Raw genomic sequence first — 27500 nt, 5'->3', positions numbered from 1 at the left:
TTCCTGTACTGGACGGGCGGTGCGACCCTGGTCAGTATTTTCCTCTGTTTACATGTTCATTTCCACACTCTCGTGTCTCGGCTCTGCTCTGTGCTTACTTTACACGCCAAGGGCCCGTTTCCCATCCCTGGCCCGCGGCTTCGGTCCACCTCACGGTCATTGTGTGGGATCATCTCACCCGTTCATTTACACTTGATACCTCCTTTTAGGCTTCCTCTGTTCCTACTTCTTGTAACTTCATCCGTCTCTCTTTTCTCTTGCTCTCTCTTCCTTTCTTTCTCTCTTCCTTTCTTTCTCTCTTCCTTTCTTTCACTCCACCCTATCTCTGTTCTCTGCCCCTCTCTCTCTCTCTCTCTTGTGCCAATTAGAGCGATCGGCCCATCATGTGAGTCCCCATGAATTGAATCAAATTTCGGCTCCGCAAATTAAATCAGCTCTTCCTCTCCTCTCTTCTCTCCTCTCCTCCTCCAACCCCTTCACTTCAGCTCTCTCTGTCTTTCTTTACTCTCTTTGCTGCTCTGTTGTTTTCCTTACAATGCCCCCCCTCTCTCCCTCTCTCTCTCCCTGCTTGTTTTTATGTTCTTTTATATCTATCTTTCAGGCATGTGTGGTATGTGGACAGTTAAAGTGACCAGTGACATTTATATGGTGAAACACAGAATATTTCCATGATGCTCCCCTGCTCTCACTTTCTCATCTGAATCTGGATGTGTGTCCACAAGAGTCTCTCTCTCTCTCTCTCTTTCTGTGTGTGTGTGTGTCTCTGTGTTTCCTGGGGAGAAATGAGTACCGAGGACTGCATATCCTTCCTAAGTGTGCCAGCACTTTACACGTCTGACTGTTTCCATGTGTTATGGAGATGTCTGTCAGCTTACATGGCGATGGGTGTGGCAGATGCAATGTTTCTGTGAGTGTGTGCATGTGTGTGTGTGTGTGTGTGCGTGTGCGTGTGCGTGTGTGTGTGTGCGTGCATGCATGAGCCTGTGCATGTGTATGCACGCTTGTGAGTGTGTGTGTGCAAGCTTCCATGTGCATGTGTACTCAAGTTTGTGTGTGTGTGTGTTCAAGCGTGTGTGTGTGAGTGTGTTCAAGCCTGTGTGTGTGTGTTCAAGCCTGTGTGAGTGTGTGTGCGTGGCGTACAGTAGTAGGACACTAGGGCATAGCTTGCCGGAGGAGACGCGGTGGCACTGTTTAGTGTTGGGTGCCGGGGCCCCGGGGGATCCCCATCCCTCACAATATATAGAAAAGAGGCCAATCATCTCTCCAGTAACTGCCAATCGCGACACCATTTGATCCTGCTATTCTTGCTGTTCCTGACATGCGCAGCGTGTGTGTGTGTGTGTGTGTGTGTGTGTGTGTGAGCCAGCCTTCACAATACGCGCGCACCACTTCTCTCCTTTCCAAGTAGAAGAAGGTTGCTGAAAGTCAAACCCACTTCCACGAAGCCTGGGTCTGTCGGTGCACCTTCATCATTGCACACATATATTACACATGTGACGGTGTTAGGCTTTTTGGATAGCTGTGCAACATGTTTGGTGAAGAGTTGACTTGTTCACACACGACATACAGTAGTTTGGTGGAAAGGAGGTTTTGGGTAAACATGAAAGATTGCATAGATCAGCATAGAATATTAGACTGTGTGTGTGGGTGTGTGGGTGTGTGGGTGTAAGATTGGGTTTCCAGTAAAGTATGTGACTTTTTTTTCCTGATAAGAAAAAGCAGATCCATGGCTATACTTTCCTCTCCTTCTCTCACACACTCTCTCTCTCTCTTTCTCTCTCTCTTTTGCTCTTGCTGTCACCCTCGCTCTCTTGCACTCTTTCTGAGACCTGGTCTTTATCACTAGCTACTTAGAGTCTCGTCCGGATCTGTCTGTGTGTGTGTGTACATGTGGCTAATCCCCCTTTCAAACTCTGTGTGTGTGAGCGTGTGTGAATGAGTGTGAGTGAGAGATGTAGTGTGAAAGAGTGAACTTGACAGTATTAACTGTAAGCTGACTCATTACATTTGCGTTTGTCATTCCATGGGTTAGGGCTTTGCATTCATGATGGCAGATGAATTTTCATGTGGCACCATTATCAGATGCTCGTTTTCGTTAAATAAGCAAATGTCTTTCTCAACACAGGAAGCCTTTCTCAGAGTGTGAGTGTGTGTGTCTGTCTGTCTCTCTCTCTCTCTCTCTCTCTCTCTCTCTCTCTCTCTCTCAATTCAATTCAATTCAATTCAATTCAAGGTAGCTTTATTGGCATGACAAATATTTCTTTGCATTGCCAAAGCAGGACATCAAACAATACAATACAGAACATACGATAGATAAGACATTTATACATATAAACTGGTGTGTGTGTTTGTGTGTGTATCTCATGTGTTTGAGTATAGTGTTTTCTCTCTCTCTCTCTCTCTCTCTCTCTCTCTCTCTCTCTCTCTCTCTCTCTCTCTCTCTCTCTCTCTGTATGTGTGTATGTTTGGTGGTTTTGCATGTAATTCTCTCCACTCATAGTTTGTCAGTTGAAGTGAAACATTCTGACTGATTTGACCTATGGGCCTGGGATACCTCACATTGTCTCTTCTCAGTAGACTGACTGGTGCTTGTCTTGTATGAGTGGACGCAGCTCCAGTGCCCACTCCAACCACCCCTAGGGAATATTTTACTCGGAATGACAAAAAAAAGAAACGTGGTTACTGTGGACATGGGAAGGGTTCCACTTTTTACACAAGCTTTAGGCACCACTTAAGGACAGGAGCAGCTAAAGGTGTGTATGTGCGTGTGTGTGTGTGTGTGTCTCTGTGTATGTGTGTATGTGCGTGTGTGTGTGTGTGTCTCTGTGTATGTGTGTATGTGCGTGTGTGTGTGTGTGTCTCTGTGTATGTGTGTATGTGCGTGTGTGTGTGTGTGTCTCTGTGTATGTGCGTGTGTGTGTGTGTGTCTCTGTGTATGTGTGTATGTGCGTGTGTGTGTGTGTGTCTCTGTGTATGTGCGTGTGTGTGTGTGTGTCTCTGTGTATGTGTGTATGTGCGTGTGTGTGTCAGGTCTGCTGGCGTCTTGCCTAATGTAGCGCCCAGTGCTATTGCATTTGGCTGTCTTTTTAATGGGGAAACTGATCTGCTCAGGCTAATTTTCTGTTGACATGGGCCTATATAGCGCTCAGGCTGAAGTCTGAAGGAGTGGCCTATCCATCAGGGCCAGTCTGGCGCTAATGTGGCAGGCCAGGGCTCTCAGCAGCCAGTAATGGCCGAGCTGTTAGCCAACATTAGATTGTATCCATATCTGGGCTGCATTAGTGTGAACTTCTATACTTTACCACACACACAAACACACACACACACACACTCATTAGGGGATTGTCATCCATTTGGAAAATTCGCCTGTCCAGTTTTATTGCAAGCTGTCCTCCTCTATTGCACCCCCCCCCCCCAATCTGAACACTGCGAGCTTACAGTATATATTGACTTGGATACATTATGTCACATCCGCCTCATGTAACACTCTCTGGAATGTGTCTGTGATCTTGCAGTCTCGCCTCTACTTTCAGTTTCTTTTCGTTTTCACTCTCTCTCTCTCACTCGCTCTCTGTCTCTCTCTCACTCTTGCTCTCTGTCTCTCCTTCCTGTTTGGAGTCCAGCTGGTTGTCATCAGCCAAGAGCAGGCGACTAAACTTCTTCCTGCGTTGGGATGACACTTTCCCTCTCTCCCTCCCTCTCCCCCTCTCCTTTCTCTCTCTCTCTCTCCCTCTCCCTGCCCACAACTTCTGCTTCCCTTCCACTCTTTCTATGTTCAAGGTTCTTCATTCTTCCTTGCTTTCTTTCTTTCTTTCTCTCTCTCTCTCCCCCTCACTCTATCTCTCTCCCCCTCTTTCTGTGGGAAAGCATGCAGGAAATTGTTCAGACGCAGAGGGTAGTCCTGGAGCATAACTTTCCCTTGTGCCCCTTTTACTTCCAGCATACCCTACGGCTATTGCTCTCTCTCCCCCCTCTTCTCTTTTGCTCCCTCCTTCATTCTCTCTCACTCTCTCCCTCTTTCTTTTCTCTGAGGACTTGTACATTAACCTCCAAAGCTCTTCTCTCAGACTGAATCCCTACGATCATCACTTCCTTTATTTACACTGTAAACCGTCCGAGGAGAAAGGGAGAGACAGATGTACAGACCAAGATGGAGAAATCGAACTCGATAAATAATGTATGCACATATTAATGGCAGCGAAAACTCCAATGAAATGAAATGGTAGAAGCTGGCTGAATGGGCGTTGCAGAAGGCCATCTTGGTACAAATGGTTCTTGAAATTTCCTTCAAGTAGAGATGTTGTCAAATCAAAGTATTATAGCATAATTAGAGCATTCTGCTCTTATAAAGTAACTGCTAATACACTGCACATATTTATATCTCATTTGTATTACTCTAAACTGTCTACATTGCACTACATTTCTTGTCCTGCCTATGCACCACTGTCTATACTTTGTATATCTCATTGCACTTTTCGGCTTTTTTGCACTTCTGGTTAGACGCAAACTGCATTTTGTTGGCTTTGTACTTGTACTCTGCACAATGACAATAAAGTTGAATCTAATCTAATCTAATCTAATCTAATCTAATAATAGCAATATGGATAATGGTTGTGTTGTGAACGGAAAATGAAGGGGGAAACAAATTTAGGGTGGAAAAAGATGGATATCACTCTTGCATTTTCTAAGAGTTACTACTGCTGTGTATGGTGAGAAAAACAAGTGATGTCTGCCCATTCTTCTTCTAGCTTGGCATCAGCTGGTGTTTGTGTTGGAGGGTGGTGTTTCGGAAGAGCCGTTTGGTAGCTGCTGTTGACTGTTCGATATTGTCGGTGATTTTTTGAGTGGCCTGCTTGTGACGTGTTTTCTTGACCAGAACGATTATCCATGGCGATTAGGCTGCTTTATTTTAGGGATTAGGATGTAACAAATATTAATCCCCCCTCCTCCTTCTCTATTTTTTTCCCTTTCCACAATTACTTACACACACACACACACACACACACACACACACATTTCTACACACACACACACACACACACACACACACACACACACACACACACATTTCTACACACACACACACACACACACACACACACACACACACATTTCTATACACACAGGGTACTACAAAGCATGCATGCAAGCAGACACATGCAGTACTCATATACACACACACACACACACACACATGCACAGACACACATGCACAGACACACGTGCACGCTTATTCAAGAAGAGGGATCCTCTAGTCTAGAGCATATGTGTTTAGGCCAGGCCGCACACACGTGCAGACGTGTACACACATACACACACACACACACCGACACAGACAGCAGCCCTCAGACACCCACGCGACAGAGAGGAAGTGTGTTTTGAGGGCCGATAATGCGATGGCTTCCTTTTTGCATCACTCCCTCTCTGTCTAACCCTCTCTGCCCCTGGCCTGTCACTTCTGATGCCTCCTGCTCTTTTTACATGCAACCATGTATGCCAATATTCTACACACATTTGGTGAGAAGTGGTGTGCATGTCCAAAATATATGTACAGGTGGCAGAACGTGTCGGAGAGATAGAGGGAGAAGGTCTGCACACTGCACATGAGCCCCAAAATATACTGTATTTAAGACTGAAAAATATTTCCATCTCACAGGATCAGTATTTTATACACACACACACACACACACACACACACACACACACACACACACACACTGGCTTAAATTTGACCTAGGCTATTTTGGACTTGGTCTTTAGAGGCCTATTTTTGACCTTTCAAGATGTGTTTTAGAGTTGAGCAGTACAACCATAATCAACTTTGATTGTGTGCTTTGCGCAATGCCCTCACTCTTTTTCTCATTATTCTCATCATCTCTGCCCTCCCCTTTAGAGTATGTGTGTGTGTACGTGTGTAGGTATGTGTGTATGTGTGTGTGCATGCACATCTGTGCGTGTGGTTGTGGTATGTATTCATATGGTTGTGTGTGTGTGTGTGTGTGTGTATTTGTGTGTGAGTGTAGCAATGGAATGACCGGCATGACAAACACTCAGCGCACACCAATTTGATTAGATGCATGGAGGTGGAAGTGTGGAAAAGAAGGGAGCGGTGCAGATGAATGAAGAGAGAGAGAGGGAGAGAGAGAGTTGGAAAAAGAGAGCGAGAGAGAGAGTGGGAAGAAGACGGAGGGAGCGCAAGATGGAGATGGAGACAGACGAGTGGCGACAAACAAAGCAATACTGTGTTAACACAGACCAGCACACCGCAGTATTGCATTTGAAGGAGGGAGGGAGAGATGGATAAAGAGAGAATGAGGGAAGACAGGAAGAGGGCAGAGGGCAGGCCTAAAGACATTATCTCCCTTCCTCCTCTCCTCCTCCTCCTCCTCCTCCTGGGTGTTCTGCTCATTAGCAAGAGCCACCGTATTTCACTTTCCCATACTTACTCGCTCATTCCCTTTCTCTCTCTCTCTCTCTCTCTCTCTCTCTCTCTCTCTCTCTCTCTCTCTCTCTCTGTCTCTCTCTCTCTTTCTCTCTCTCTCTTTCACTCACACACGCTCTCATCCTATCCTGCTTTCACTAACGTTAGCCAGCTTAACGTTAATTTCAATTAAATTCAGTACGTTTTATTGGCATTTAAAAGGAATTAGTGTTACCAAAGAATAGAACAGAGAAAAATGCCTCTCTCTCTCTCTCTCTCTCTCTCTCTCTCTCTCTCTCTCTCTCTCTCTCTCTCTCTCTCTCTCTCTCTCTCTCTCTCTACCTCTACCTTCTCCCTCCCTCCCTCCCCCTCTCTCTCTAACCATGTTTGACTGCATGTCTGCACCTTTCATATCATCTCTGCTCCAGTGGATAAATCTCTCCCCTCCCTCTCTCTCTCTTTCTCTCCCTCTCCCTCTCTCTCCTTCCCTCCCTGCTTCTTTGGCTCCTGTTGCTCTTGCCCCGGCTGCCCCTGTCATCTCTTTCCTCCCTCCTCTCCTTAGCGTGTGTGTGTGTGTGTGTGTGTGTGTGTGTGTGTGTGTGTGTGTGTGTGTGTGTGTGTGTGTGTGTGTGTGTGTGTGTGTGTGTGTGTGTGTGTGTGTGTGTGTGTGTGTGTGTGTGTGTGTGTGTGTGTGTGTGTGTGTGTGTGTGTGTGTGTTTTTGTTGTGCACTGTATCTCCTTACACTGTATTTGTGGTTGTATCTGTGTGAGTGTCAGTCTTTGTCCCTCTGTCCAAGACTGTGGGTGGGTGGGTCCATTTCTCCGGGCTGGCTCCTAATGTCCCTGTGCTCTATCAGCTTTGTTTATTGTGTAAGGGTGTAATTGCATGGTCATTTCCTGTTTGTTTGTTTGTTTGTTGTTGTTGTTTAATTCTTCTATGAGTCGAGTAAGGACAGGGCCCTGGCCTCCCTCCCGCCTCCTCAGTCACCAAGCAGAAACCAGAGAGCAGCGAAAATGTCACTGACCTTAACTCCACTGAGAGAGAAAGGGAGAGAGTGAGAGAGCGAGAGAGGGATATATATATATATATATATATATATAGAGAGAGAGAGAGAGAGAGAGAGAGATATATATATATATATATATATATATATATATATATATATATATAGAGAGAGAGAGAGAGAGAGAGAGAGAGGGAGAGTAGGCGTGAGTGAGCTGGAACAAGACTTGAGAGAAACCAAGGAAGAAAGAAAGGCTAGGAAATTGTTACGGGAAGAAAGATGCACAACAGAGGTAGGACTGGTGTGTGTGTGTGTGTGTGTGTGTGCGTGTGTGCGCGTGGTGGGAGTGTGGATGAAGTTCACAGGAGTATTATATGTCTACAACTCCACCCAAGCATGTTCCTATGTCCCTAAAGCCCACCCATCTTTGCCACATACACTTGCACATAGTGTTCACTCTCTTTCTCTCCCTCCCCCCTCCTCTCTCTCTCGCTCTCTCTCTCTCTCTCTGTCACACACTCATGCACTCACTCACCAACATGCACACACGCACACACACACACTGAGAGACACCCAGCGTTTGCCACTGCACCCTAACTCTTGAAGCCCATGCTCCCTCTATTCTGAGACAGGAAGTGTGTGTGGCCAGAGGGTATGACACAAGAGTCCACCAAGATAGCATGACGGTTATGTCATCATACTGTATGTGTGTGTGTCCTCCAATCCCCCTCTCTCTCTCTTTCTCTCTCTCTCACTCACTCACTCACTCACTCACTCACTCACTCACTCACTCACTCACTCACTCACTCACTCACTCACTCACTCACTCACTCACTCACTCACTCACATACTCTGTCTCTCTTTCTCTCTCTCTCTCTCTGTCTGTTTTCATATATGAGTGTCTTAGAATGTTTGAAATGGAATTATACATGGAGGTGAGGCTGTGTTTATGTGTGTGTGTACAAATGTGTGTGTGTGTGTCTGTGTGTGTGTGTGTTTGATAGAGGCTATGTTGAGCTTTTGAGAACACCCCCTCCACCCTCCCTCCCCAGTGGAGGTCAGGAAGAGGGATGTAGCTCCCTCGTTCTCCCCGTGGATCCCCCTGGCTCTGTGGAGCGCGGCGTGCCGATCCCTCTCGCATGCGTGGTGTTAATGACTCTCTGATGTCCACCTGGGGGTTATTAGAGCCCTGGCTTGGCCTCCCTCGCATGGATCAGTGGCCCACATGAGGGGACTTTACAGCACCAGCCTCGGGGCTAGGGCACCCCCACCGCCCACAATCCCACCCTCCGCTCCCCTTGGGTCCACTCAGCCCCCCCCCCCCCCTCGGAGTACAAAAAGGGCCCAGGGAGGGGCCGCCGCTTTGGGCCAGGCAGCGGGGAGGTCCCCCCCTCGGGAAGGAGACCCAGCGGAGACGGCACTGGCAGGGCAGATGGAGTTCATGTGTTCACGTTTGTGACACGCTCTCTGTGCGGTCGCCTGTTCCTCTTTTTCCCTGTTGTTGTCCTTTTTAAAATATTTTTTGCTCTTTCATTTGCTGTGTGTGTGTGTGTGTGTGTGTGTGTGTGTGTGTGTGTGTGTGTGTGTGTCTGTCTGTCTATTTGATCTATCTGTCCATCTATTTATCAAGTCTCATGATCTGATGTGTTTGTTTGAAATCTGTCTATGTATCTATCTCTTTTCAAAGCTAGTATGACTTGACATTCTTTATTAGTTTCCTGATATCGAGTGTGGGTGTGTTATTGAGAATTTCTGTTCTCGGTTCACTATTCAGTGGTTATTAAGGGTGTGTGTGTGTGTGTGTGTGTGAGAGACAGAGATAGAGTGTGTGTGTGTGTGTGTTTGTGTTTGTGTTTGTGTGTGTGAGAGAGAGAGAATGTATGTGTGTGTGAGAGACAGAATGTATGTATGTGTGTGTGTGTGAGAGAGAGAGAGAGAGAGAGAATGTATGTGTGTGTGTGTGAGAGAGAGAGAGAGAGAATGTATGTGTGTGTGAGAAAGAATGTATGTGTGTGTGTGTGTGTGTGTGTGTGTGTGTGTGTGTGTGTGTGTGTGTGTGTGTGTGAGAGAGAGAGAGAATGTATGTGTGTGTGAGAGAGAATGTATGTGTGTGTGTGTGTGTGTGTGTGTCCACCGGTTCCACTGTGAGCAGGGTGTGGTACAGTCTCATTGTTGTTGTGTAATTTCACCACTCCGTTGCTATTGTATTGCAACCGCGAGGGTTCTGCGCTCGAATGCCAGGTCTTCTATTTTAGCAGCGATCCGGGTCCAACCAAATGACCAGAAGCTCCGTCTGACTCAGACTCGCCGGACTGCAGTGGAACTCAAAATCCCATCACTTCATTGTCTCCGCTGGGCCCACGTCCATCCAAAACACTCGCAACCAAAAACACCCAGACAGAACAATTGCGGGGGTCATGTGGTGTGCTGCAATGTGATGTGCTTTCATGATCAACATGGATCTGATTATTGCATGCATGACATCATCCGGATTACATCAGACACCATGTGCACTCAGCTCAAGTCAGTTATGTCCTTCTGAAGACCATCCAGAATGACAGCCGGATGCTGGCCAGATCTGGCCCACGTCTAGGCCGGATCTGGCACTGGATTCAGGGATGACTCCCTTCCCTCCATGAGCCTCTGCTTCAGATGCCATTTAGGCGCTAAATCACTTCTCCGTCCCGTGGCACTGTGCGTAGAGATCAGACATCCGCGGACAGGAAGTGACATTACGAGAGCCATGCTCCCAGAGCTAAGAAAAAGGGGAAATGGGTGAGAATGAGTATCAGATCATCTGAGCCCACATCACAGTATGCTAAACAGCCCAGCCAAACAAGTGCATCCCTGTTTGCAGGCACCGTTGGCTTCCTGTTCATCTCCACTGTGCTGAGCCGCATTAAAAATTCAGTGGCTATTTTGGATGTCAAGTTGTCAACCTTAAAGCCATCGTTTCCAAGAATGGTCGAGTGCTTTGTTCTGCAGAAACATTTGTTAATAAAATGTACATTTAAATGTCCTCTGACTTGTCAAGGGGTGACCGGATATGATGATGCACATTATATACCCTAGGCCTCTGAAGCCCAGCTGTGTGCTGATTGCATGAGCTCTGGCTTTGGTACGTGGGTAATGTAGTCTTTTATAGCCCCCTCGGCGTGAGGCTCTCCATGCGTGCCCAGGGTGATTGATGCTGCTCTGCTGGCTTGTTTGACTGTGGGCTAAAGCTTGCTCCCCGGTGGGCCGACAACAGTGCAGGACAATCGGCTCAGTTCACTTCATCTCCGCAAGTATTACAAATGACATAATAATACAGCCATGACTGGCTAACTATTAAGCTTCGAGTCAACATTCAACGATGAAGGGAATTTTGGACGTACAGAGAGTGACACGCACGCACACACACACACCACTCCACACCACATCACCACACACACACACACACACACACACACACACACACACACACACACACACGCATATACGCACACATACATGATTTATTTGATAACATTCCTTTACATACTTTTGTAATGTCTGCCCTTTTCTTAGGTCATAGATGCTTTTTGTAGTGTGTGTGTGTGTGTGCGCTGGTATATACTGTACATGTCTGATGACTCCTACAGGCTCCCTACGGGCATGCAGGAGTCACATACAGTCACACGCTCGCTTTCGCTCTCTCTCTCTCTCTCTCTCTCTCTACGCCTTTCTCGCTTCTGGCTCCCCGTGGAAAGTCCGTCTCGCCAAAACAAGAGAAACCAGGTCTTCCAGTTTTGGAGTCCTGTGTTGTTTTTGTTTTCTTCCTCCGCACAGCTCTCTCCCCCTCCAGTCCGTTCGGAGCGTGTGTCCCCAGTCCAGTTTGTACTCCACCTCTCCTCCAGACGCACTCTTTTCTTGGCACTACTCTAAAGAACACAAAACCCACCATGAATCGAGAGAGAGTGGGGGATAGAGAGAGTGGGGGATAGAGAGCGAGAGGGGGGGGGGATAGAGAGCGAGAGGGAGGGTGGGAAGGGGCGGGTCCCAGTACAGCCCCAGTAAGCTGCTATTGGTCCAAATATGGGTGTTTGACAGCAAAAGCAGCAAATTAATTTTAATTTATTCTTCTGGGAGTGCAGCTGTACGAGACAGTTTAATGGAAATGTGGCCGTTGGGAGCAGATTAAAAAATGTGCGCGTGTATTTGTGTGCGTCTGCGTATGTGACTGTGTATGTGTGTCTTTGTGGGTGTTTGTGTGTCTGTCTGTGTGTGTGGATGTACTGTATGTATTTGTGTGTGTGGTGTGTATGCGGGTGTCTATGTGACTTTGCACGTGTGTGTCTTATCTCTGTCTGTGCGTGTGCATGTGCGGGTGCGTCTGTGTGTGTGTGTGTGTGTGTGAGCGTGACCCAGAAGCCGCGGTCCCTGCTGAGTCTGTTTGGACTAGAATCAGGCCCCGCCGGACTGCCGGCAGAGCCCTTTCACCCGTGCGCGCACCCCAGGGAGTCGTCAACTCAACAGCTTCATCATCCCCACTGCGCCGAGAGGCCCAGAGCGAGGCCCCAGTCACAGAACCAGAGCCAGGAACAATTAACACAGAACTCAGGGATGCAGAGGAAGTGATGAGGTTATGGACTTCAGAGGACCGATGGAAATGGGCAGGGATGGGTGGGTGGGTGTGTTGGTGGGTGGATGTGTTGGTGGGTGGATGTGTGGATGGGTGGATGTGTTGGTGGGTGGATGTGTGGATGGGTGGATGTGTGGATAGGTGGGTGGATGTGTTGAAAGAGTGGACGGAGCGTTGAAAGCAAGATGTTACTATGCTTTAGTAGTATTCAAAGTAGTATTCAAAAAGCTTTGGAGATATCTGATCAGCAGGGTAGGCTGACACCAGTGAAAGGATGTTTGTCAGATTTAAATAAGAGGAACAGAGAGATGAGGATGGAGAGCTCGAAAGCTGAAGAGGGAGGTCTGTGGGAGAGAGTGAGAGTGGGGTGAGGGGCAGCTTTGCTCTTTTGCCAAGCCAACGACTACTTAATGTTTGGCCTCCGATTTGTTTACAAGTGCATTAACGAGCCTCCCTCACTCTTAGAGAAGCAGAGGGGGAAGTGGTGTTTGTGTGCGAGCGTGTGTGTCTGTGTGTGTGTGTCTGTCTGTGTCTGTATCTCTGTCTGTGTCTGTGTGTGTGTGTGTGTGTGTGTGTGTGTGTGTGTGTGTGTGTCTGTATCTCTGTGTGTGTGTGTGTGTGTGTGTGTGTGTGTGTGTGTGTGTATGCGTGTGCGTGTGTGTGTGTGTCAGAAACCCTGCCAGCTTCTGCACTTTCTCAGGCTGAAGGGTGTGTGTGTGTGTGTGTGTGTGTGTGTGTGTGTGTGTGTGTGTGTGTGGCTCAGGCTGAAGGGGCAGAGGCATCCTGTGTCTCCACTCGGCCGTTCCCAGCTGTCCCAGTGTTCCGGACCAGGGTCTCGGAAGAACTCCACTGGCACAGCCGAATCCCGGCGCTTTTAACCGCCACGCTGGGGGACGTGTTTAGATGACGCCAGAATGGAGAGCGAGAGAGAGAGGAAGGGAGGATGTGAGAGAGCGGGAAAGGTGGAGAAAGAGAAGAAAAAAGGTTTTTTAAATGTTTAAAATAGAGCTCAAAGATGGACAGAGACGGAAAAAGGGGGTCGAGTTTTAAAAGTCGTCTTCCTCTATAAAATTGGCTTGTTGTCGTCTTCCCTCTGACTTATTGACTCATTTCTCTCTCTCTCTCTCTCTCTCTCTCTCTCTCTATCTCTCTCTCTCTCTCTCTCTCTCTCTCTCTCTCTCTCTGGCTGGCCTGTGCTCTTGGCTGGCGTTGTGTGGAAGAGGGAAGAGGGATGGCGTGTGTATGTGTGAGCGTGTGGGGCCTGTCCTCAGAACAGGCCGGCTGCACTCTTCTGCACGTCTGTTGTGTGATGGAGAATTTGGGGCTGCAGATTTGTCACAGATAAAAAAAACTTGCTTACATCTCCCACTGTCTCTCTCTCTCTCTCTCTCTCTCTCTCTCTCTCTCTCTCTCTCTCTCTCTCGCTCTCTCTCTCTCTCGCTCTCTCTCTCTCTCCCTCCCTCTTCATCTCCCTAAGTCTTCAAGTCTGTTTCCTTCCTTCTCTCGGCCTGTCTCTGCCTTGTCAGTCTTGCTGTCTCTCCCTCTGTCCTTCTCGTGCTCCATCACAGAAATTATCATAAAAAATGTTCTCTCTCTCTCTCTCTCTCTCTCTCTCTCTCTCTCTTGTTCTATCTCTTGTTCAGGAGGTGGAAGTCTTGGATATCAGCCATATCAGGGACACCAGAACAGGGAAATATGCCAAGTTACCAAAGGTAGGTCAGACTGCAAGTGTCTGCAACACACCATAAATTATAAATTGATGTTTATTTTCCATCACGTAACACTTTAGTAATGCCACCCTGCACACACATACACACACACACACACACACACACACACACACACACACACACACACACACACACACACACACACAGAGATTTGACCTGTCACCTGATATTAGGCACTGTGTCTTTGCTTAAACCGTAAAAGGTTATTGGTGACTGGAAAATCTATTGGATTAAGTGAATTGAGCAGTGTAATAGTGATGCATCTAAATCAAATCAAACCATGATTTATTGGCAATAATGAATAAAGACATTGTTCTCAAAGGTACAGATATGACGTGTGTATCCATGATGCACAATGCATCCATTTATCGTTTAAGGTTGACAAAGGATAGTCAACAGGGAGCCTGTGTCAGGGCATTTCTTCAGTGCTGTGTTATAACATTGAACTGCTGGCAAAACCAAATGGCAAACATCAGACCAGACCAAGTGGAAAAGATCAGTGGTCCATCAGGGGACAGAGTGAGGTGCCTCAGGCTTGGCTGGCTGGTCAGATCGATGGTGCTTGAGTTCTTGTGGCAGCAATGACATCTCGTGCTGATTGGTCGACGGAAAGAGGTTCTGGATGGATACAGGGAGCATAAGTGTGTTGTTATTGACGCTGTTACGTACTGTTTTCAATACACTTCTAGTGGAAGTCGGACACATGCTGGTGAAGAGACCTTCTGCATCTGTTGGAGGAGTGGGTGCTCTTCTAAACCAAAGTGGTTATGCACAATAAGGAACCATATACTTAATCAGGAACAACATAAGTTCTAGATACTGCCTTCTCTGTTCTGAATGTTCTGTTTGTTCTGTTGTGGTTCCCTGATGGTCAAGGGTTGTTTTGCTGTTATTTGTTGGCTCAATCTCTGTTCTATCCCTGAGATGTTCACTGTCTTGGTGTGTTCCGTACGTTCCGTGTTGCAGAGCCCCACCGTGCGGGACGTTCTCGGTTTTGGCAAGAACGAGGGCAACGTGGAGGCCAAGCTGGTGACGGTCGTCCATGGCAATGACCTCGTCAACGTCTCCTTCCTCAACTTCCAGGCCATGCAGGAGGATGTGGCCAAGGTAACTATGGTTACCCCCCAACCCATCACCACCACCACCACTAACCCTTGCATAAAAAATACTCACACACACACACACACACACGCTCACAAAATCTGCATTTCCAACACTGATCCCTGCATCTCATATCTTTCTCATGTCTCATACTGTGTGTGTGTGTGTGTGTGTGTGTGTGTGTGTGTGTGTGTATGTACATGTATGTGTGTGTGTGTGTATATATGTGTGTGTGTGTGTGTGAGAGAGAGTGAAAGCATATCTGTCGAACCTGCTGGCTCATTCTCAGTTTGCCATACCAGACCCAGTGGGTCATAAGCTCCCTGCGGTATTCCTGTCTGTGGGAAGGGCTGGGCTGGGATGTTATGGTTCAGGAGCCGCGGGCCAGACCCATTGTTCTCTGGAGGCTGGAGGAGAGGAGGCAGGGGTCACTGTTTCCAGCACCTGACCTCCAGCCCTCCTGAGGACCACCGCCCTGCTCTTATCACTGAGTTACTATGTGGACGGAAGAGATGGAGATGGACTAAGGGTGGTGATGGACGTGTGTGTGTGTGTGTGTGTGCCTGTGCGCATGTGTGTGTGTGTGCGGTGGTTGATTATGCTCAGTTGTTGTGTAATGTGTGGTTGAGGGTACTGTGTGTATGTATGTGTGTGTGCATGCATATATGGATTGGAGGATGAAGATTGGTACTATGCTTGGGTGTGACTCTTGTCAAACTGTTTCTGTCGGCAGGTTTGGACAGAAGAGTTGTTTAAACTCTCCACCAACATACTCTCCCAGAACTCCTCGCGAAACACCTTTTTGTTGAAGGCGTAAGTGAGTGTGTGTGTGTGTGTGTGTGTGTGTGTGTGTGTGTGTGTGTGTGTGTGTGTGTGTGTGTGTGTGCACATGAGGATGGCCTGTGGTCAGAAGTCACATGTTGTTGGTGGTGTAGACTGTTTTGAACTGATGTAACAGTGCTCATTGCATTCCAGAGGCTAATGTGATTTATTTTTGTAATGGTGAGGGGAAGGACTCATCCATAACATTCCTCTTCTCTCTTTATCCTCCTGTTTGTTGGTCTGTCTCTCTCTCTCACTCACTCACTCTCTCTCTCTCTCTCACTCTCTCTGTCCTCTCTCTCTCTTTCACACAGATACACTAAGTTAAAGTTACAGGTGTCTTCAGATGGGAAAATCCCAGTAAAGAAGTGAGTATTGAGAAACCACAGTCCTTACACACACACAAACACACACACACACACAAACACACACACACACACACACACACACACACACACACACACAGCCATACTTCTGCTTTTCCTCAGTGGACATGGCTTGTGTGTTGAAGGAAAGTAAGGTGGAAGTGTGCTTGCAAACACACACACACACACACGCGCATGGCGTACACACACACTTCTCCTTTCCTTTTTTTTTACTTTCATTTTGTAATACACTCTTGTCTCGCCTCCAGATATTTATCAGCCGCCTTTCTCTTCCTCCTCTCTCTCTCTCTCTCTCTCTCTCTCTCTCTCTCTCTCTCTCTGTGTGCTATTATTGATGTGAAATGAATGAAATTCCTGTAGATTATCCAGTATTTATTTATTTATTTATTTATTTGTTTGTTTGTTTTTTACTTGGAGTTTTTTGCACACATTGATTGATTGAAGGCTTGGTCGGTTCTTTGTATGTTGTAATAACATGTCATTTTTAAAATCTTAAAATCTCTCTCTCCCTCTCCTTCTCTTTCTCTCTCTCTCTCTCTCTCTCCACCACGTTTTCTCCTTTCTCAGCTTCCTGAAGATGTTCTCAGACAAGAGGCGAGTGGAGAGTGCACTGGAGCAGTGCGGCCTCATTGTCAATAAGGTAACCGTGAGCTCGCAAAGACAGCGCGCATCAGGACTCGAGCCCATGGGTCTGGATGAATGAAGTTTATTTCAATTGGAGAACTGACCCAGGATCTGTCTGATTAGGACAGTAGTGAAAGGCTGAAATGAAACTCTTTGCTGAATTGAAAGTTTAGTGATATGTCAAGCCCTGCCCCCTTCCTTGGCCCCAACTGTGTGTGTGTGTGTTTGTGTGTGTGTGCGTGTGTGAGCAAGAGCATGGTTTAGAGAGAGAGAGGTGTGTCTGAAGGTATTTCTGTATGATTGCACCCTTGTGTGTGTATGTGTGTCAGGGACCAAAGTTCACTTCTGCGTTTATCTGCATATGTTATGTGTTTTACAGTGTGTGTTGGCTGTAATTATATATGTTTGTGTGTGTGTGTGTATGAGTGAACATGCATGTTGATGTGCATTGTGTGTTTTAGGTTTGTGTGTGTGTGTGTGTGTGTGTGTGTGTGTGTGTCCACACATGCTTGCAACAGCTGACACTAGTCTATGTCTCTGTGTCTTCTGTGTAAACAGAAGCATCTCCCTTAGTTCCCCCCTTTAGCATGTAGAGCATCTCCCAGGCAACCAGCCACTGCCTCAGTACATTTCCCCCTCCTCACATGACATGGTCACCCAGCCCACCCCCAACAGCCCTTGGTTACTCTGCCCCCCTCAGTCATTTACACATACACACGCATGCGCGCACATTCACACGTGCACACTCTCTCTCTCTCTCACTCACACTCTCACACACACAAACACACACAAACACACACACATCGCGTACACACACACACAGACACACACGCATACATACATACTCACTCACTCACTCACTAACACACACACACACATGCACATACTCACTCTCTCAGTCACACACACACACACATTCACTCACTCACACACACACTTTTACTGGCTGCCCTTCACTGGCTGTCTCCTGCCCTCTTGTGGTCAGTTTCAAGAGAGACTTAAGTTGAGGGTCTCATTTACCCTGATAACTGACTCTTTCTCTCTCTCTCTCTCTCTCTCTCTCTCTCTCTCTCTCTCTCTCTCTCTCTCTCGTAGTCTCAAGTGGAGGGGATCAAGCCAGATGACTTAACGCGGGAAATGTTCCTGAACTTCCTGAACTTCCTCTGCCTGAGGCCTGAGATTGAGCGCATCTTTGTGGATACGTGAGTGCTACCCCTGAACATGAATAACAAGTCTGAATTCATGCTTTTCCATGGGCATTCATGTGCATGTTGTGTATGTGTGTGTGTGTGTGTGTGTGTGTGTGTGTGTGTGTGTGTTTCCTCACAGAGGTTCAAAAGGGAAGCCTTTCCTGTCTCTGGACCAGATGCTGGACTTCATGAACCGTAAGCAGCGCGACTCCCGTCTAAACGAGGTCCTGTATCCACCTCTCAAACGCGAGCAGGTGCGGCAGATCATGGAGAAGTACGAGCCTAACACCAGCCAGCTGGACAGAGGTAGAACACACACACACACACACACACACACACACACACACACACACACACACACACACACACACACATTCTATCTCACTCACTCTTTATCTCTTTCTCCCTTTTTCACAAGAACTCAGACACTCTGTCTCTCTTAACACACCCGCACACACAGACACACTCAAGCACCAGAACACACACACGCACGCACACACACACCAACACATACAGTACGCACACATAAACACACAGAGCACAGTGCAGCGAGTCAATGTCAAGCAGTATAAACAGAAAACCAACACAAAGATGGAAAGGCACGGACACACGCACACAAACAAACACCGCATACGCATAAACATTCATAAACATAAACATGCAAAAACACAGTCCAGAGTTCAGTATTCGGATACTCTCACGAGCGTAAACAGAGACACACATGGAGCCATGAATATACAAGAACTGCAGCACCTGCAGTGCACACACGGCACCCTTTTCCACTCACCTTCCACTCACACTGGGGGGAGGAATGCCAAGAGCCAGACACTGCCCTTGTCCATGCATGCCTGCCACACACGTGCAGAGAATGGTGTTGATGTTGTCTGTGTAGCGTACGCTAGCTGTCACGCTAATTTAAAGATTATCCCCCCCCCCCCCATTTTCTCTCTCACACTTTTAAATCCCACACCATGTGCTTTCTTTTGCTCCCCTATTTTTATTAACCGTATCTTACTACTTTTATGCTTTTTAATTGCTTGTTTTATTTTTTGTTTTGTTTTGTTTTATTGTTTTATTTGCTTATTTTATTCCTACTTTACTTACTGAATTTGAATTGATATTTTTATCTCCCTTCTTTTAAGTCTTTTCCCTCCTTTCAACCCTTGTAATTCTGGACTCCTTTTCTTCTTATGTATGTATAGTTAATTACCTCCTTACCTTCTCCTGTTGTGCTATATAAATAAAGTGACTTGGCTTGTCGTGTGTGTGTGTGTGTGTCTGTGTGTGTGTCTGTGTGTGTGTGTGTGTGTGTGTGTGTGTGTGTGTGTGTGTGTGTGTGTGTGTGTGTGTGTGTGTGTGTGTGTGTGTGTGTAGATCAGATCTCTCTGTTGGGCTTCAGTAGATACCTGGGGGGAGAGGAGAACTCCGTGGTTCCTCCAGAGAGGCTGGACGTCATTGACGACATGACCCAGTCGCTGTCCCACTACTTCATCAACTCCTCGCACAACACCTACCTCACAGGTACTCACACACACACGTAGCACATAGTAGTAGTAATGTACACACATAGCATTTTAAGTATTTGGTCTTCACTAAACAACCTTTGTCTCCTTTCCTGCCCATGTCTGTGTGTGTATGTTTGTTTTTCTGTGTGTGTGTGTGTGTGTGTGTGTGTGTGTGTGTGTGTGTGTATATGTGTGTGTGCAGTGGGCCAGCTGACGGGGCTGTCCTCGGTGGAGATGTACAGGCAGGTGTTGCTGACAGGCTGCCGCTGTGTGGAGCTGGACTGTTGGAAGGGCCGCCTTCCCGACGAGGAGCCCTACATCACCCACGGCTTCACCATGACCACCGAGATCCCATTCAAGGTGGGTGTGCCACACCTTAGTGTAGAGTAATGCAAAAATACATACAGACATTTTCATGTTCAGACACACACACACACACACACACACACACACACACACACTGATTCAAACTCCAGTCTCTCTCTAAATCCCATAGTGTACACACATATTGAATTCTCTCTAAATCCCATAGCGTAGACACATGTAGACACATCCTGTCCCCTCTACCTGTTTTCATCTCATTGGTGGATATTTTAGTCTTCCTTTACAGCTCTCATGTCTTTGTCTTCTCCGGTCACCCCTTGTTGTGTCATGTCTGCCCATCTGTCTGCGGTTGCCTAGCGATGAGCGCTCACCACGGACAGAGACTCGTGCTGGAGGCTGGCCACTATGGCAACTCTGCTGGCACTGGTTCTGTTGGGCCCTCAACATCTGGCTAATGATCTCTCTTTCTCTCTCTCTCTCTCTTTCTCTCTCTCTCTCTCTCTCTCTCTCTCTCTCTCTCTCTCTCTCTCTGTTGTGCTAATAGGAAGTGATTGAGGCAATTGCAGAGAGTGCGTTCAAGACCTCGCCATATCCCCTGATCCTCTCCTTTGAAAACCACGTGGACTCGTAAGTACAGGATGTTTCTCCCTTTTTAGGAGACGCGCGAGACAGCCAACAAAATCCTTGAAATTAAAAATACTTTTTTCATTAATGGCGCATTTCACCTTCTTCTGTCTCCATTTAAGTCCATGTATTCTCTCTTAAGTCCATTTGTTCTCCTTCGGTCCGTCTGTTTCGCTGTCTCTGTCTCTCTCCATTGTCCAGTGCGAAGCAGCAAGCCAAGATGGCAGAGTATTGCCGCACCATCTTTGGCGATGCGCTCCTCATCGACCCGCTGGAGAAATACCCGGTGAGTCTCAGCATCTTTTTTTTTTTCAGCATCTTTTTTTTTGGCAGGGACACAGTCAAAGGTCAAGGCCTCCAAGTACGCCAACTGTGACCTTGTAAAAAGCAGCTCTCAGCAATGAGCTCATTAGATCAAGGGAGGCTGCTGCTGGACAGCGGTGGCTTGCATTTTGTCCAAACTCTCACTTTGTCTGGGCTTATATTGCCGTTTAGGAACATATCAGGAATGTAGTAGGAGTGTTGCCGGAATGTTCAAGGCTCATAGCGTTGTCATTTCCTAAGGCTCAGATGGACCCGAGACAATGCACCTGTTCACAACTCATCAAAAGGAGTTCAAAATCATTGTCGTAAACGTATTTTTATTCTTACTATGTCCATGAGAAAAGGAACTTTATGTGTTATCAAACTGAATCAAACCATTGTGTCTTTCCACACTGTATTAATGATCTTTTTGAGGATGCCATTCTTGTTCAGTCATCTATAACTCCCATACAGAGGTAATCAGAGGTCATCTCAAGCTGATGATACATGGTGCAACTTTTTTGAGCAATGTTGCTGGCCAATGTTGCTCAGTATTGTGGTTCTGGGACATTCCCATTCTTTTCTGTAAAACTTTAATCATCAGTAGGCAAATCACCATGATAAACCAGTCAAAATAATGATGTGGTTGTTATGTGGTTGCTAAGCAACATTGTTTGAAAAGTTGCTCCATGTATCATCACCTTAAGTCCGGGGTGTCAAACATAAGGCCCGGGGGCCAGATCAGGCCCGCCAGCAGGTTTCATACGGCCCCCCAAGATGTTTTGGATAGGAAGGGAAAACTAGAAATAAAAGATATTCACATTCAGCTGTCTTCAACAATTTGTAATAAGCAATTTCTGTGATACATTGATTAAACCTAGCACTACCAACCATCCTCAGAAAGGAATATGCCAAATAACTGACATGGAAGTATGGTGTTTCAAGAGAGAAAGAGCAGGATATGACGAGTAAATGATTTGTACTTGTTTGCTCATGAGTGGGTATAGTAAAGGAGTATATAATTTAACAACACTGATACATGATGCAGAGAAATGAAAATGACCATGACAATGACGGCCCCCCATGAGGTCTCATTCCAACAAATCTGGCCCACTGCCTAACCCTAATATGAGTTTGACACCCCTGCCTTAAGTGCATCTAAGGTTCAGCCATTCTGCTCTCTGTGAGGTGTATTTGCAGTCTGGCCTGAGCACAGCTATGAAGCCTATCTTAAGGCAGTGACCCCCCCCCCCCCTCCTAAATTTGTGATGCTTTCTCTCAGCTGGTCCCAGGTCACCCACTGCCGTCCCCCCAGGAGCTGATTGGGAAGATCCTGATCAAGAACAAGAAGAAGCACCACCACCGCACGACCAACGGGGGCAGTGTCAGGCGCAGGAACACTGACGGAGGGGACATCTCAGACCAGGCCTCGCCTATCAATGGTGGGTTTGTACGGACACACACACACACACACACGCGCACACACACACACACACACACACACACACACACACACACACATATATATACATATATATATAATAATAAATATATGTATATATAATACATATATGTATTCAAATACTCACACACAAACACACACACACACACACACACACTATTACACATACATTACACATACGTTCAAATGCACAGCAGAAGAATAATGTATTCCTGAGAATCTACACAAATCTATACTCTTTGCATTGGTCCCCACCTGCATGGATATGACGCCTGCATGGTTAGTCACACACAGTGCACTCCATTCACAGGCTCTGCACTCCGGCCACAGCCACGAGGATGTACGCTACACAAATAGGCACAGATAGGCAAAGCAGCCTCCAGGAATACCCCCGTCACCTCCATGGCCTAGTGCCACAGTGCTCCTGCTCTCTGTTCTGTACCACTGCTGCTAGCTGAGTTTGCCTTCCATGCACCGTCTTCTGTCTTTTAATGTGTGTGTGTGTGTGTGTGTGTGTGTGTGTGTGTGTGTGTGTGTGTGTGTGTGTGTGTGTGTGTGTGTGTGTGTGTGTGTGTGTCTTTTTTATTTCTCTCTCTCTTTTTCTTTCTTTCGCTCTGGCTCTCTCTGTCTCTCACTATCTCTCTCTCTCTCTCTCTCTGTCTGTGTGTGTGTCTCTGTCTGTCTGTCTGTCTGTCTCCCTGGTTGTCTATGAATTTGCACATGTGCATAGACTGTCCTTTGTCTGATGGAGAGAACAACCACATTATGTCCAATGGAGAGGAGAAGCTGGCAGAGCGGATGGTCAAAGACAGCGAAACCCGCAAATCCATTGGTTGGTCACTGCTTGCTTGACATTCCTTTCACCCAATCAGAACCACACCTGTAACATCACCTCTAAGCTCGTCACATCATGCTGATTGTTTTTGTACCTTATTCGGTTCACATCTTTTTGGATGTCATCTTGTGTAGGGATGTAGGGATTGTGTTGCAAATGCTAATGACCTAATGCTGGGTGCTTTTAGACGTGGAGAGTGAGGAAGATGAGGAGGAAGAGCCGGTGGCAGATCCCAAGAAACCAAACTCAGACGAGGTGCGTTTGTGCGCGTGTGTGTGCGGGTGTGCGTGCGTGCGCATGTGCGTGTGTATGTGTGCGTGTTTGTGTGTGTGTGTGTTTGTGTTTGGCGGTGTGCATGGATGCACCTGTGAGTGTGACTATAAATGTGCTTGTGTACAGTATGTGTGTGATTCTGCATATGTTGCCGTGTTTGTTGGCCTTTGTGTGTGTGTGTGTGTAGGGGATTGTGTGTGAGAGAATCGTCCACTCCCACACTTCATACCTGTAGTGTACTCAACAAGTGCTGTCCCTCTGTGTCCCAGGGCACGGCCAGCAGTGAGGTCAATGCCACCGAGGAGATGTCCACACTGGTCAACTACATCGAGCCAGTCAAGTTCAAGTCCTTTGAAGTAGCAGGCAGTAAGTAGTGTGTGTGTGTGTGTGTGTGTGTGTCTGTGTGTGTGTCAAACATTAACTGAATGACTCATCCAGGTTGCTTGGTTCTCTAATAAGGGAACAAGGGATGCTTCATTAGGCTTAATGGCACCTGTCCACCCCCTCACCTCCCCACTACAGGGGTATAAATGATACATACATACATACACACACACACACACACACACACACACACACACACACACACACACACACACACACACACACACACACACACACACACACACTCACAATAGACTGATGCAGATTCATTTCCCCTATTATAGTGATGGATCACACTCACTTGTGACTGACCAAAGGCTGTGTAGAAGCTGGCTGAGGCTCGTTCACCCCACACTCTACTACTGTGTCAGACAAAAGTCAAATGAGTCTCCTCTGTCTGTCTGTCTGTCTGTCTGTCTGTCTGTCTTCTATCTCTCTATCCCTCTGTCTATCTCTCTATCCATCTGTCTGTCTCTCTATCCCTCTGTCTGTCTCTCTCAGAGAGAAATAAATACTATGAGATGTCCTCTTTCGTGGAGACAAAAGGCATGGACACACTGAAGAGCTCTCCGGTGGAATTTGTAGAGTATCCTTTTGAGTGTGTGTGTGTGTGTGTGTGTGTGTGTGTGTGTGTGTGTGTGTGTGTGTGTGTGTGTGTGTGTGTGTTGGTTCGTGTGTGTGCATGCTTAAATGCATTTATGTGTGTAATTATCTAATGGGGGAAGTGGGGAAATACGTGTGTAATATGTGTTCCTTCCTTCTTCGTCTTAATTTCCTGGATCTGTATGAGGATGTCCGTGGCCCTGTTTTACCCCACATATATTACCTGCATCTGGGAGGATTTTCTATTTATTGCCATTAGAGGAGGATATGCTTTGTTTGTGATGTGTATGTACACAAGATAAAAGAGGAACTCATAAATCCTGCTTGATATTACTTTTTGTTTATGTGTGTGGGTGTGTTTGCTTGTGTGTATCTTATTGTGTATGTGTGTTACAATGGTATGGCGTTTGCATGTGTGAGTTGAAATGGTACGTTGTATGTGTGTGTGTGTGTGTTTGTGTGTGTGCGCTAAAATGATGTGTGTGTGTGTGTGCTAAAATGGTGTGTGTGTGTGTGCTAAAATGGTGACTACATGACTATCTGTGTGTGTGTGTGTGTGTGTGTGTGTGCTAAAATTATGTGTGTGTGTGTGTGTGTGTGTGCTAAAATGGTGTGTGTGTGTGTGTGCTAAAATGGTGACTACATGACTGTGTGTGTGTGCGCGCGCGCATGGTTGTGTTAAAAGTAAATGATGGCATCAGGTAGTTGAGTGTGTGTGTGTGTGTGTCCTTAGTGCGCCACTCTCAGATATAATAAGAAGCAGCTGAGTCGTATCTACCCTAAGGGCACCAGGGTGGACTCCAGTAACTACATGCCCCACCTCTTCTGGAACGTGGGCTGCCAGATGGTGGCGCTCAACTTCCAGACCCTCGGTAAGGAACTTAAGGCCGGCACGCGTCTCACTGGACGCACTTCCTCTCTGGACATCCCCCGCACCTGGCACTTCCGTTCTCGATATCGATAGTGGTGTTTACCATAATCTATGGTTAAGCTGTGTGTGTGTGTGTGTGTGTGTGTGTGTGTGTGTGTCTATGTGCGTTTCTGTGTGTGTGTGTGTGTGTGTGTGTGTGTGTGTGTGTGTGTGTTACAGACCTGCCCATGCAGCTGAACATGGGTGTGTTTGAGTACAATGGGGGCTGTGGCTACTTGCTGAAGCCAGAGTTTATGCGGCGTACAGACAAGCACTTTGACCCCTTCACTGAAAACATTGTGGATGGCATCGTCGCCAACACCGTCAAAATCACGGTAGTGTTTGTGTGTCTGTGTTTGTGTTTGTATGTGTGTGTGTGTGTGTTTGCAAAGTACACACAGATATATAAAGGGTTATTGTATTGCAGCATGTTGACCTACTGCTGGTTAAACTCATATCAGTATTTGTGTTCGCAGCCTATCTCTATTATTCTGAACCAATTATACTCTCAGATGTAAGGGATAATGTATTTTCAGCCGGTAATTATCAGAAAATAAGTCCCGACAGGGAGAACAGAACCCCGACTTCGACCTAAAGGGACTTTTTTTCTGATAATTACCGGCGGACAATACATTATCCCGCTTATTACAGGGCTACTTGCCAAAACGAGAAAAGAAACCTAACACAATGGGTCTTTAAAATGATTTTGCTACCGTTTCGTGTTGCTGACAAAATAAATAGTTCGCCACACAGATAGAACTTGACAGTTGCGTGGCAACGTGTTACTAGCTTACTTTCCCTTTCAATGAAATTCCATTGCAATAAGCGAATGGACGTATTGCGGAGGGATATGAAAGACATTAATCAACCCGTTGCCATTGACAGCGGTGATTTATATATTTTGCCGGTGATTATATAGATTTAACATAGGTCCGAACGTTGGGAAGGCCCATTCATGTGAATGGAAGTTTCTACAGCACTCTGAAGAGCCGTGTAATAACATGGTGTGTGTGTGCGTGTGCGTGTGTGTGTGCGTGCGCGTGTGTGTAATGTTCTCAGATTATCTCGGGCCAGTTTCTGAACGAGAGGAAGGTGGGTGTGTATGTGGAGGTGGACATGTTTGGCCTGCCCTCTGACACCAAGAGGAAGTTCCGCACACGCACCAACAACAACTCACTGGACCCTGTATGGACCGAAGAGAGCTTTGTCTTCAATAAGGTGCGCACACACACACACACAGACACAGACACACACACACACAAACACACACACACACACACACACAGCATAATGACAATGCAGCATTCAGTGTGGTATTAGTTGTGTCTGCATCTGTCTTACGCAGCGATGACTGCAGGCTATGTCAGCATTTAACTGGAAATATCAGTATTGCACAATATCCCGGTATTAAACTCTCCCTCTTCCTCCATTCCTTTTTCTCTCCCTCCTCCCCCTCCTTCACCTCTGTCTTTTCTTCTCTCTCTCTCTCTCTCTCTCTCTCTCTCTCTCTCTCTCTCTCTCTGTCTCTCTATCCCTCTCTCCAGGTGATCCTGCCCAATCTCGCCTCGCTGCGGGTGGCCGTGTTTGAGGAGAACGGGAAGTTCATCGGGCACCGCATCCTGCCGGTGCTGGCGCTGCGCCCAGGTCAGTGCAGCCGGCCGGATCGGGCCTCAATCTGCAGGATCAGCCCACAATGCCATCTGATCCAGGACCTGTAGCTCAGGGATTCAGCCCACAATGCCATCTGATCCAGGACCTGTAGCTCAGGGATTCAGGCCTCCTTTAGACGGATTCTAACCTCTGCGTGTGTGTGTGTGTGTGTGCGTGTGTGTGCGTGTGCGTGTGTGCGCGTGTGTGCGTGCATGTGTGTGCGTGCATGTGTGTGCATGTGTGTGCGTGCATGTGTGTGTGTGTGTGTGTGTGTGTGTGTGTGTGCTCTCTCTCTCTCTCTCTCTCTCTCTCTCTCTCTCTCTCTCTCTCTCTCTCTCTCTTTCCTGTGTGTGTGTGTGTGTGTGTGTGTGTGTGTGTGTGTGTTCATGCTGCAGGTTACCACTACATAAGCCTGAAGAATGAGCTGAACCAGCCTCTCCTGCTGTCCTCTCTGTTTGTGTACATTGAGGCTCAGGACTACATTCCCAATGAGCACCAAGGTAAGGATGAGCGCTGGTGAACGTAAACGTTGGAGACTACAACTCCCATGAACACCGGTGTATTTAACCGTGAAACGTTCATAACTCACATTCTCACTGTGTCTGTCTGTGTGTCTGTGTGTATGTGTGTGTGTGTGTGTGTGTGTGTGTGTTGTAGAGTATGCTGAAGCCCTGACTAACCCCATCAAGCACGTCTCTCTGCTGGACCAGAGGGATCGGCAGCTGGCTGTGCTAATGGAGGATGAG

The 27500-nt window shown here is 47.0% G+C and overlaps 1 protein-coding gene across 2 annotated transcripts in view; it reads left to right on the top strand.

Annotated features, from left to right (window-relative positions):
- Nucleotides 1-27500, top strand: part of plcb3 (phospholipase C, beta 3 (phosphatidylinositol-specific)) — a 56444-nt gene that overhangs the window by 22374 nt on the left and 6570 nt on the right. Inside the window, exons 2-24 of one of the 2 annotated variants that reach the window (XM_076289224.1) lie at nucleotides 1-30; nucleotides 13672-13740; nucleotides 14725-14865; nucleotides 15593-15672; nucleotides 15996-16049; nucleotides 16635-16707; nucleotides 17787-17893; nucleotides 18021-18187; nucleotides 19256-19402; nucleotides 19589-19746; nucleotides 20255-20337; nucleotides 20536-20620; nucleotides 21920-22079; nucleotides 22830-22931; nucleotides 23122-23189; nucleotides 23477-23573; nucleotides 24093-24177; nucleotides 24942-25066; nucleotides 25285-25439; nucleotides 26164-26322; nucleotides 26649-26748; nucleotides 27150-27254; nucleotides 27412-27500. The exon at nucleotides 1-30 is cut by the window's left edge and continues 57 nt beyond it. In XM_076289224.1, the coding sequence (XP_076145339.1) occupies nucleotides 1-30; nucleotides 13672-13740; nucleotides 14725-14865; nucleotides 15593-15672; nucleotides 15996-16049; nucleotides 16635-16707; nucleotides 17787-17893; nucleotides 18021-18187; nucleotides 19256-19402; nucleotides 19589-19746; nucleotides 20255-20337; nucleotides 20536-20620; nucleotides 21920-22079; nucleotides 22830-22931; nucleotides 23122-23189; nucleotides 23477-23573; nucleotides 24093-24177; nucleotides 24942-25066; nucleotides 25285-25439; nucleotides 26164-26322; nucleotides 26649-26748; nucleotides 27150-27254; nucleotides 27412-27500 (2439 nt within the window). The remainder of the gene's footprint in view (nucleotides 31-13671; nucleotides 13741-14724; nucleotides 14866-15592; nucleotides 15673-15995; nucleotides 16050-16634; nucleotides 16708-17786; nucleotides 17894-18020; nucleotides 18188-19255; nucleotides 19403-19588; nucleotides 19747-20254; nucleotides 20338-20535; nucleotides 20621-21919; nucleotides 22080-22829; nucleotides 22932-23121; nucleotides 23190-23476; nucleotides 23574-24092; nucleotides 24178-24941; nucleotides 25067-25284; nucleotides 25440-26163; nucleotides 26323-26648; nucleotides 26749-27149; nucleotides 27255-27411) is intronic. The other variant, XM_076289225.1, reaches the window with a different exon arrangement.

The sequence above is a fragment of the Alosa pseudoharengus genome, unplaced genomic scaffold, assembly GCF_046254945.1.
Source record: "Alosa pseudoharengus isolate Yale_2024_CS ecotype anadromous, Long Island Sound unplaced genomic scaffold, YU_APseudo_1.1 YU_APseudo_1.1_scf_17, whole genome shotgun sequence".
In the NCBI taxonomy this organism is placed as follows: Eukaryota; Metazoa; Chordata; class Actinopteri; order Clupeiformes; family Clupeidae; genus Alosa; species Alosa pseudoharengus.
This window is presented reverse-complemented; position numbering and strand designations above follow the sequence as displayed.